Below are 11693 nucleotides of genomic sequence, written 5' to 3'. Positions count from 1 at the left end.
AATACCATTTCTTTTTTCCAAAAGGGTTAACAGTAAATTTAAGACTCCATGGGCCCAATTCTAATCTAATTTACACCAGTATAATCCAGCAGGACTCCAGTGAAATCACTAGATACACTGATGCAAACGAGACCAGAATGTGGCCCTATGATTTATGAACACATCATTACAGAAAATGAAGATTACACTAAATAGGAACAAATTTTTATACGTAGAAGTCATAAATCCCCACCTTTGTTTATTAAAAGTCTTTAGTTTCACAAACAAAACTAATACTGTTCATTATATATAAAAGACAAAATAGAGAATAGAAGCATACATATAATGCGTTAAAAAAGGAGGGGGGAAAAACACATTGAAATCCATTAGAGTTCACAATTCATATAATATAGGCTTGATGTTTAGGTATAGTCAAAAAAGGGTCTACATAAAAGCAGCATTTTCTTATTCAACAGATGTGTTCTCTATATGTACTCCAAATCCAATATTCTTACTTCTCTGACAACAAGACATGCTGTGTTTTCAATGGGGAGCTCTGTTTAAAAACTGATGGCATTATATGGTCACAAAATAAGTTTTTACTCCTTTTTACTGTTGGTAGTACTGCAGAGCAATACAGTTCTAGGCATGGGATTCTGTTCTGTTCACATCACCAGAGTTCTTAATTGGGCAATACTTATAGAATCTTTACTTTTTGGTGACTAGAGTGGTACTAAATAATAATGCTTATCTGTCATGCAGATAAGGAAACTGAGGCACAGGGAAGTTAAGTCGCTCGACCACACTGAGTCTATAGCAGAGCAGGGAACAGAAGCCAAGGATGAAATCCTAGATCAATTAAGACAATAGCACAATACATTTTAACTTCAGTGGGGCCAGGATTTCACTCCAAGGTTCTTGAGTCTCAGCTCTATGCTCAATCTAATGGATCACAACTTTACCTGTAACATAACTCACTTGAGTTAGGTGATAATGTGGGAACGAGAAAGAACCCAGCCTGATTGCCAGATCCCAGGTTGAGCTTGCAGTCCATGTGGGTTTGGGAGTCCAGCTTTTGCCTTATAAACTGAGTACATTTGATATGGACTAAATTCGAGATGGACCTCACAATGCCATTTTGACAGTTATTTTTTCAGATAGAATCCAGAGGATTATATCAAAAGGATTAACAGAAGATAAGGAGCTACAGTAAATAGTACTAAAGATTGGAGTGTTATTTAATTTACATCAATTAATGTAACGCACATGTGCCAGAGTTTAATAGCTTTCATTGCACAGACATCAAACCAAGCAAAACAGCTGCAAAAGAATAAAATGGACTACTATAGACCACTGCAGTTAGAATTCTGAGGTCTGAGCACCTCACCAGCAAGTTGAGCAACCCTGGAATCTGTAGTTTCATTCATTTATGTGATCTTCAAAAGGATACAGCATTGTCAAAAATGTGATATTTTTAATCCCCTAGTACATTGCCCTTAAGTTTTCAGGGTAAAGGACAGACACCTCTGCTCCTCTATTTCTAATACCACACCACAGAGCACAAATCTCTCTCTTCTATTCAAAACTGTGGTGTTTAGGTCTGGAAAAATATTAATCCATTTACTCTTTAGCTGCTACCAATATAATCCCATCTCTTTCTGTCACTAAAACCAGAATTATAATTGACATACTTCCAGAAAGATATTAGATTTCACTTGACACCTTGCTGCCCAATATTCCCTTCACCCCACCATGTGTTTAACTCCTCATAATCCTCTTTAGTTTTTGCTGTCCAACGTCCTGTATCATTGGCTAATTTTACCAATTCACTAAATACTTTCTCCTTTAAATCATTAATACTTATATTAAAAAAACCCACAGACCCATGGGATACTTCACTATTTACTCCTCTTTGCTAAGAGAGAAAGTTATTTGTTACGACAGTTTCCCATCACTTAACTAGTTTTTAATCCATAGCCTGGTTTTGGCCCCTACTCCCAGGTCATTCGATTTCCTTTAACAAATATTAATCCTGGGTCTGACATCGACTCACTCATGATATTGTGGTTGTCACTTAACTTTTCTGCCTCCGTTTTCCCATCTGTAAACTGATGATAATAACATTTACCTGTCTCCCAAGGTTGTGGTTAGAATTAGTTAGCTACTGTCAGTAAAGTACATTAAAGATGTAATGCACTAAATAATAATTAGCACTTCTAATTATATGGACCTCATCAAAAGCTCTGTGAAAATCTGGTGCTGAACATACATTATTACTCCTCCCCCCAAAAATGTTCAGCTATATTTAAAAACAGGACAAATTAGTTCAGAAACCTTGTTTAATTCCTTACATTTTATAAACTCAAATAGATTAAAGCAACATACTTACAACAAACAAAAACAAAATAGTGTAGTTGGGATTAACAAAATTAATATGCATAAACTTTCACTTTATGGACTTCTTTGTCTTCACATTCTCTTTGCTTGTTGTAATAATAGAAAGTATTGTCCCTTCTCTGAAGTTTCTTCACAAATCCTGTTTCTGGCCAACGATCCACCTGCAAACAGAATGAAAAGAATATACGCTCATCTTCTGAACAGGCTGCCACTCAGAGGAAATATCCATGTAGAACACATCACAGGAGATGAGATATCTTTATATGGATTGTATTTTGGTGAATAAATTGGTTTGTAGCTGATTGGTGCTTTATGATTAAATTGCTTAACTCTAATAAAGATTAAAAAACATAAAACATCAGAAACTAGTTTCTAGGCAAAGTTCTGTATGGTATAAAAACACACAAACAAAAACCCAGCAACACTTCACTATGTCAGAAGAGACTAAGAATGATCCAAAGGGCATGTGATGGAAGACATAGCACTTGAGTAATCTAAAACTGGACTGGACAAAGCTGTTAGAAAATATGGTGTAGAGACCAGGAACAATCATTGTCTGGTGCAATGGAGGGTATTAAACTTAACAGGTCTTTTCCTCTCTAATGTCTATGACTGCCCTTGATTAGCCAATGGATGCCTTCCTTTTACAGTATAAACAAGAGTCAGTCATTCAAAAATCCGAATGGCTAAAAGATTCCACTTGTTATGGAAGAATTATGTACAAGTAAAAGTTTCTTCGGCACCTTTCTAACCATGAAAAATAGACACATCATTAGTTTCATCATTATTTTCAAAGAAACAAATGAGCCATATGTAAAATCAGGAAAATTAGTGTCAATCGACCCAATCCTGCAAGGTGCCGAGCACCATCATCCATAGCTTTCAATTCAGTACTACACAAGATATTTATTACATCGTAAAAAGTGCAGACATTCAATCCTTTTCATTAATAAGCTTTTGGAAGCTCCCATGGTGTTAGGTAAGCACCTGCAGCATGAACAGCAGGAGTGTTTCCTATTGTCTTGAATCCCAAATATTAATTTCTCACTTCTGATCAGCAGGTATGGATATCAAACCAGATTGTATTTGAATTATATCTCATAAATGGTAGTTTTATTACTCAGCCTAGTACTTCAATGTACAAATCTGCTGGCTGCTTGGGCTATTTCTCTAAAGGGAAGTACCATATAATATTCCTTGTATCTCCGCTCTTAGATCTTGTTGCCTCCATAATATAGCAAAAATGAGCCATATTTCAAAATGTGATCAGTTACAATATAGCTCATGCTAATTCCACGGAAATTTGATATAAACAAAATGCCACATAGTTTTTAAGTTGGAAATTATTTTGTTGGGAGTGTCCCTCTGCCAATGGAATCATAGTTTCTTTTGTGCCTTGTACTCTGTAGCAGTCTTGACTTTTATCTTATACAATTGATTAACTAGAGGGATCCTACCATTCTCATTAAAAGATCTACCTAGACTGCTGTGTAAGCACTTATACTACACTCTTCACCACAGTATCTGAGCCCAATACAAAAGAACGAACTGCATGTTCCTTTACACCTCTATTTTCAGTAGGTTATAATTCAGCCATGAATTTTTTAAAAATTCAGTTCAGCAGTAACTTTTCAAAGATCACTTTGCATAGTTACAATAATTTATGTAGGTAAAAGAAGCAGTAGCTCACCAATTTCAAAGGCTTGAATGTGCATATACTGATTTAAAACATGAAATGTGGTGAGAGACTGGATAATATAGTTGAATCTGTTTCTGGTATTTTGAAAATACTTCGAACAGTTGATTTTTAAATAATGGAAGGTGGTAACAAGACATCAGTAGCACCAAAAGTTTTCTTTAATGCAAACTGTATATTTCAAAATAATTACATAGTATATCTGAATAGATTTTTAAAGGGGATTTTGAGGAACTGAATGATTTAGGAGATTAATAATGAAATATAGAGCCTATCACCTATAGGTTTGCTAGTTTGAATCCAGAGTAGCTTCGTAGCTGTCTGACATCAGGTGACTAACCGGTAGCTTAGGACATATGCAACGACATTTTCAATGGGTACAAGATAGAGTTCTTGATGGTCTCAGTAGAGAACTGTCTGCATTACAACCACCTCCACCATACCTGGCATCAACTTTCTCGACTGTTGACATTTTCAGCAGAGAAACCAAGTACTGCATGTACAAGGAGTTTGATCCAACTCCTACACAATTTAATTGTAAACCTGCCACTAATTTCAAGAATGCTGGATTGAGCCCATGGATATTGAACAACCTTCTCATCCTTAAAAAGGGGGCATACCACATTAGGGGGTGTACCCATTGGCAGAGTAGTGGGTGGAAGCTGCCCGTGAGCTGCCCATGCCATATCTTTCACCAGCATTAAATTCTTTTTTTAATGAAAAAAAATCTTCATTATGTAATAAAAGCTCTGAAATGTTTACATATGTAACTGATGAAGAGGCAGCACACTGCAGGCTTGCTAGAGTTTCAGTGTCAAGTAAAATAAATGTATTTGAAAATCAGTTATTCTGCACTTCTAAAACTGCTTAAAGAACTAAAATTGAATTTGATTAAAAACAAAACAAAATGAAAGGAAATATACGGTGTGCCTCCATTTTTACTTCACTATTTAATAGGGAATAGAGAATTAAAATGCATAGCCTCTGCACAGTTATAAATCTTACCATATCAACTTGCTTCACTTGTTTATATTCAATTTCATCCCTGTATCCAGCTTGCTGAAATCTGTATAGATTCTCTATCTCATCTGACCATTTTTTGGCACGACTTATAGATTTTGGTTTGATGTCAGCGCTAGCCATGGCTCCAGGAACTCCACCAGATATTTTGCTGAAACTAGGTTTTAAAAATGATACATATAAAAACTGGAGCAAGCCATATTGTTGACGTTCTACATAAAATGGGTAGAACAAAATTGGTAAACATAGTAAACAAGTTATAGTTAGTCAAAAATACAAAAAACAAACAAAACAAAACAAAAACACCTCAAAACCCCAAAGTAAAAACTAACATGTTAAAAATGTCCAGAATCACACTGAATACATGATGTTCTCTGGAGTAAATCCATATCACCTGTATTTCAGTTTCCAGATGTGTAAACTATTATAATGCCATTTTCCAGGGTATGCTCAAATTACTGATGACAGTGCTCTTTGGAATTCACATGGCTGAACTGATCCCAGAGCTAACTCCACTGAAGTCAACAGAGCTGCTCAAGTGATGAATTTGACCTAAGTTTCCAAATCTAGACCAATTTCAATATGTAACAGGAACCAGTTTTCTCTTCTAGTTCACCTCTTATTTCACTGTATTAATTTTTTGAGTATAGTTTTGTGACACTGAGCCAGAAAGAGTTAAGCGACTAGCAGGCTAAATGACCCAAATTCAACCTTTAAAGACATATTAGAAAAGTATATAAATGGTAATTAAGGCCATTCCTTATAAATAGCTAACAAAGGCATGATAGAGCTTTGAAATGTAGACTTGCATCGTTAGAGAATTAGAAGAAGATACTGCTCATATTTGTCTGTTTACCTATAGCTTGTTAGATGTTAACAATGTAACCAGAAGGTTCCTGTCTGTTACTATATTTTATTGATTCAAAGATCAATGATTCAGAGGGAATATTAACATTTAGATGAAACTTGAGTGTAATAATAACATTGTCAATATTTCTCTTTGAGGTTTGTAGTAAACTGTATGTCTTAATGGATAATTACCTTATGCTGATGAATGTAACTAATTACCTGTGTATACATAGGAAACAGGAGTTTTTACTTCAGAACCACAATGCTTCACCCAAGGAATACCTGCTGTTAAGAGGCTATCAATAACCTGCCAGAGATCTATAAAAGAACTCTAAGGCCCTGATCCTGTTATTTCAGATCTGCTTAAGCTTGGTTCGGGGAAGCTTGAGTCGCAAGACTGAGATCTCCAGCTCTAGTCTGGATTACCCTGCTAATTCTCATGGAAAAATTTGAACAAACTCTATATATGAACTGCTATTTGGACTATAACCTGATGAATTGATTCTGAAAAGAACTTTTTGCAACTCAGCAGCTCATCATCTCTACTATGAAACTGACCTAAGAACTTTATTCATATCTGTATGTATAATGATCTTGTAACCACAATACTCTCTCTCTTTTCTTTTTTAAAAAAGTCTTTTAGTTGATAAGAATTGGCTGTAAGCGTGTATTTGGGTAAGATCTGAAATATTCATTGACCTGATGGGTAATGTGTCCGATACCTTGGGATTAGTAGAACTTATATATATATATATATTGAACAAGATTTTCAGTAATCCTCCTCATATTTGACTTGGCTGTCTGGGTGGGAGTCCAAGTCTGGATTGCTTTAAGGGAACTGTATTTTTGGCTTCTGGGTAACCAGTAAGGTATTGTAGAAGATGTTTTGTTGCTGGCTTGGTGAATCTAATTATTAGAATAACAACCAGTTTTGGTTATCATCTGCCCCATTCTTTGTAGTTTGCCCTGATTGAGTAATCTCAGTGTGGCCCCACCATGCAACAACGGTCACAATCTTATTCTGCTAATAGAGAGCACTTTTCATTTACACAGGAAGAAAAATACGTCAGACGCTACAACATCTGATGGATTTCATTGGTCAATGGGCCAAATTCTTCTCACAGTAACTTAGTGTCACCAAGCTGCAGCTGCATAATTAGGAAGACTTTGCTATATTTCCAAGAATCTAAGTCTTCATTTAAGAAAGTTTCTAAACTTGATGCTGATGAGGATAAAAATCCTGTTGGGTCATGTGCTCCCATGGCTTATAGGCTGAAAAGAATAGCAATTGACTACAAAACCTTCCTCAAAATCCTACACACAACTGAAACCCCTTATTCAGTATGTGGTTCAATTCAGAAGTCAGTCCCCTCAAACAACTACAGAAGAGACAATAGGAGTTATTGCTTGCATGGCAGCAGTTATTTGGGAGTGGCTGAAATCTGCATTTGCATCTGGCATAAATACTTACAGTATTTGCAGAGAAAGACAAACAAGGAAACATCAGCAAACAAGGAAAAGGGGCATTATTTCAGTTTGCATGGGGTTTAGTGAAGATCTGTACATAAGTATACAGATACCCTGGCCCTTTTCTAAAGATGCTGCCATATATGTGGTAGTTCAGCACTCCACAATTATTAGCTCTCTTTAAATGCCAATTGTCATAATTACAAAGAGTTTTTTCTTCTCGCACTATGGGATGCAACAATACAAATTAACCTGCTCAGCTGAGTCTTGGAGCCATTTCTCCTTATTGCACTTTTTTACTACAAAGGGAAACATGACCCAGTGTGAATTAATAAGCACTTTGGAATCCTTATGGAAGAAAGATGTATAAATTGTAAGCTATAATATAGAACTGTTATACTGCTGACCAACTGAGCCTGCAGACAGACCTACTGAAGCAATGCTAGCAAATGAAGTATAGGATTGGATCTTAATGAGGTATTAACACTAAAGATCTATTATGACCACTTACATGTCACTAGGATTAACCATTTCTCGGCGGAATGATATACCAGGCTCTTTTAGCAAATGCACTTGTCCAATGCACATAAATGGCACATTCTAACTATCTATTAATTCAAGAAGACTTTCCATAAAAGCTCCTGTGAAAACACAGGCAAAACATACACATAAAGGCCCAGACAATAGAAGTTTAGAGCCTAAATACCTTTGAGGCTCTGGGCCAAAGTGCCAAGTCAGTGCATGCAAGTAAAAAACAAATATTACAATTTTCAAGCTGGTTTGTCAAACCTTTTATCTAAGTTTAATAGGTAAATCACTTATACTGATGTGCAGTTCAGACAGCCCAGAGTGATCAGTCAAAAAGCTCAATTTGCCAACAGAAACCACAGGGTTACCATTCGTATCACTCTTCTAATTTAGGGGGAAATTGTGCAATTTCACATCCCACTATGTGGTACTGGGAAATACTCTACAGTGATTGCCATTACAGAGACATCAATGAATAAATTCTGTAAGTGGTGGAATCCTGTATCTTCTTGGGTTATGTATAGTAGTCGAACACAAACATCCTCGAATAGATGCGTGCACAACTTGAAGCAGATTACTACTCCTGATTTCCTGTGTTTTAAAAATGTTCTGCCGGTTCCCACTTTCACCAAGTCTGTTATGTAACCACACCTCTCCCCCTAATTTTCCCCCCTGCTCTCCCACATATTTCCTTAAAATTCAGAAAGGAAAAGAAAAGGGCAAGTCTACCGTGGCACAAATCTGTGCCTAAAGGTCAGCACAGTTTGGAAACCAGCCTACCTATCCTCTGAACCTTCTAAGTTTGTCTTATGTTTGAACATATTTATGGCAGCAATACCCAAAGCAGGAGTCAGGCAGTAATGAGTAGAAGTACCAGCAGACAGGTCAGACCATTTCAATTCAGTGGGGCTCTACTGGCAAAAAAGTTGCCAAGGGGTGAGAGAGAGACAAGATATCATCTACCCAGGATAGGACCCCACATTGTGTTTGACTCAGTTATTAATTATATGAATTCTGGTAGTGCCTAAAGGTCCCAAATAGGGTTGAAGCTCTATTGTACTGGTCACTGTACACACAGAGAAGATGATGGCTATTAGCCAAGATGGTCAGACATACAACCCCATGCTCAGGGTGACCTTACACTTATGACTGCCAGAAGTCAGGAGGGGAAGGTAAGGGTGGATCTCCCCAAAATTGCTCTGTTCGGTACACTTCCCCTGAAGCTCTGGTACTGGCCACTGTCGGAGACAGGACAATGGGCTAGATGGGCCTTATTGGTCTGACCCACTAAGGCGGTTCTTATGAACCCTGCCCTGAAGAGCTTACAGTCTAAAAGACAAGATGGACAAAGAGATATAAACAAACAACAACAAAAATACAAGGCAACAAAAATACAGTGCAATTCCTTCTCGTCCCCCCCCCCCCATAACAACCCCTGTTCCTGCCAACCCTCCCAGCCTTGCCAACCCCAAACATGCAAAATCCATGAGTCAGGCCCCACCAAAATCATGAGAGTTGCTTGAAAATCCGAAGATTTTAAAGAATTCTAATGGTTTTCTTATCATTTGCCTTCTGCAGCCTGAGCTGCGAGGAGGGACACATGGGTCATGTTTTTAAGCTTTTCTTGGAAACCACCAGCCCCCAAAATTATATTTTTTAAATGAAAGACGAGACTCTCCCCTAAACCCATAAGCACAGGAGCTGAAGCTTTAAGGAAAAATCTCCCCTTAATCCCAGGCCTCCAGGAGCTGTGGCTTTAAGGAACCCGCCCCCCGTCACAGGACTCCAGGAGCCGGGGCTTTTTAAAGGCACCCCAAGGCCACGCTGCTCCCCTGAGCCGGGAGGGGGCGTTCAGCAGCACCCTGCTCCCCTCAGGGCTTCCGGGGCTGGGCGGGCTCCGCCTGTGGCGAGGGTCGGGACGGGGGCGCCACGCGGCCACTCACCAACGGTCCCGCCGGGTCGCTCCCGCCCTCGGGACGGGCGCCGCCTCTTCGGGTCGTCCGGCGGCGGTTGTGCGGGTGCCTAGCAACCGCCGGCGCTCGAGCCAAGCCGAGAGAAGCCTTCCCGGGGACCCTGGGCCAACTGGCAGCGAACCCCGGGAGCGGGGCCAGTACTACGAACTGCGCGCTCGCGGCCGGGCAGCGCAGCACTTTGGAAGAGGAATAAGGACTGTAACGGGTGCAGCTGGGTATGTGCTGTCAGACCCGTGTGTTATTACACAGCTCAGGCGGCTGGGGACCATCCTCCCCGTGCTCCCACTGCAAGCAGCCGGAGCTGAAATGGGAAGATCAGGCTTCTGCATAGAGCTTGCACGTGTGCATCCCAAAGCACTGTAGTAAATGTACCCCTGTAAAGGAAGCAAGTGTTACTGGCCTTTTCAGCGGCGGAGCCGGAGGAAGAAAGATTATAACCAACATTTTCAAAAGGAGCAAAGAGTCCTGTGGCACCTTATAGACTAACAGAGGTATTGGAGCATGAGCTTTCGCGGGTAATACCCACTTCTTCGGATGCATGTGTCCAAAGAAGTGGGTATTCACCCACGAAAACTCATGCTCTACTATGTCTGTTAGTCTATAAGGTGCCACAGGACTCTTTGCTGCTTTTACAGAGCCAGACTAACACAGCTACCCCTTCGATTTTCAAAAGGGGCAGCTCCATTTTGAAGTGTTGGGTTGCAGATATTTAGGTCTTCAATTGGGCAGGTCACTTTTGAAAATGGGAGTAAGTGACTTGACCAAAGTTACACAATGAGCCAAAGGTAGAGTTGGGAAAAGAATCCATGTTGTCTGACTTCCGGTCCCCTGCATTAATCTCCCCCCCCCCCATATAAAATTAGATATACCACCCTGGTGATAACATCAGTATAAATAGCTAACAGATTAGTGCTTGGCAATAATTACATTTCCCCCCCTCACTCTGAACAGGGCACTGAACCTGCTGTGAACAGAGACAAAAGTCCAGATCCTCAAAGGTATTTAGGAGCCTAACTCATAGGAGTTGGTCTGGGCCAAAGTACTAAAAACAATGCACAGCACTTTTGAGAATTCAATAGTTTGCTCCTCACCCACAAAATAAACGAATGTCATAATAACAAATACTAATGGACATTGTTGGAGCAAAACAATTACTAATATAACTTACTTATATTTCACAATTACTGAATTAATTATAACTACTCACAACCAATTACTAATGGACTAATTATAATTATTCATGATAGGCATTTACAAAGCAACAAACACTGCACTAAGGCAGGGAATGAATTCCTAATACAGTAATTATCCATACTCAATATTATTCAGTTACCAAGAGTCATTATTAATGATGTAAAGTATCAGGGGGTAGCCGTGTTAGTCTGTATCCGCAAAAACAACAAGGAGTCCGGTGGCACCTTAATGACTAACAGATTTATTTGGGCATAAGCATTCGTGGGTAAAAAAACCCATTGATTTTTTAATCCATGAAAGTTTATGCCTAAATAAATCTGTTAGTCTTTAAAATGCCACCGGACTCCTTCTTGTTTTTATTAATGATGTAGATGCTAATGGTGTCAGTTACTAATTACCTAAATTTCCCCCATGCTGCACGCCCTTCTCCCCATGCTGCAGGGCCCTTTAGTCCTCGGGTTCATACGGACAGAGCAGTAGCTCCAAACCTCACGGCAAGAGCCGGAGTAGAAAAGTCGTTTCTGTTACTGGCCCTTTAAGAAAAGGCCCCGCCCCGGCCCTTTCCTCGTGGGCGGACGGGTTGCAAAGGC

The 11693-nt window shown here is 39.2% G+C and overlaps 1 protein-coding gene across 3 annotated transcripts; it reads right to left on the bottom strand.

Annotated features, from left to right (window-relative positions):
* Positions 1-221: 221 nt before the first annotated feature.
* On the bottom strand, positions 222-11636 carry MEIG1 (meiosis/spermiogenesis associated 1). 3 transcript variants are annotated; one of them, XM_024108526.3, is made up of 4 exons: positions 11502-11629; positions 9880-10283; positions 5078-5249; positions 222-2537 (listed from the first exon to the last, which is right to left on the bottom strand). In XM_024108526.3, exons 3-4 carry the CDS (start codon positions 5213-5215, stop codon positions 2409-2411), a joined length of 267 nt encoding a protein of 88 aa, XP_023964294.1. In that variant the 5' UTR covers positions 5216-5249; positions 9880-10283; positions 11502-11629; the 3' UTR covers positions 222-2408. The 3 variants fall into 3 exon arrangements, with proteins under 3 accessions (XP_023964294.1, XP_005304546.1, XP_005304545.1); XM_005304489.4 differs by lacking the exon at positions 11502-11629 and adding an exon at positions 9078-9265 and having other exon boundaries at positions 9880-9981; XM_005304488.4 differs by lacking the exon at positions 9880-10283 and having other exon boundaries at positions 11502-11636.
* Positions 11637-11693: the final 57 nt, after the last annotated feature.

The sequence above is a fragment of the Chrysemys picta genome, chromosome 1 (assembly GCF_011386835.1).
Source record: "Chrysemys picta bellii isolate R12L10 chromosome 1, ASM1138683v2, whole genome shotgun sequence".
Classification (NCBI taxonomy): domain Eukaryota; kingdom Metazoa; phylum Chordata; order Testudines; family Emydidae; genus Chrysemys; species Chrysemys picta.
The sequence above is the reverse complement of the archived record's forward strand: the minus strand, read 5'-3'. Positions and strand labels throughout refer to the sequence as shown.

What these genes read in the sequence shown, in the direction of transcription:
- MEIG1 (XM_005304488.4), bottom strand. Translation starts at nt 5,215, where the DNA reads ATGGCTAGCGCTGACATCAAACCAAAATCTATAAGTCGTGCCAAAAAA. An exon ending in AAGTGAAGCAAGTTGATATG is followed by an intron (nt 2,538 to 5,077) that starts GTAAGATTTATA and finishes TTCTGTTTGCAG; the next exon opens with GTGGATCGTTGGCCAGAAAC.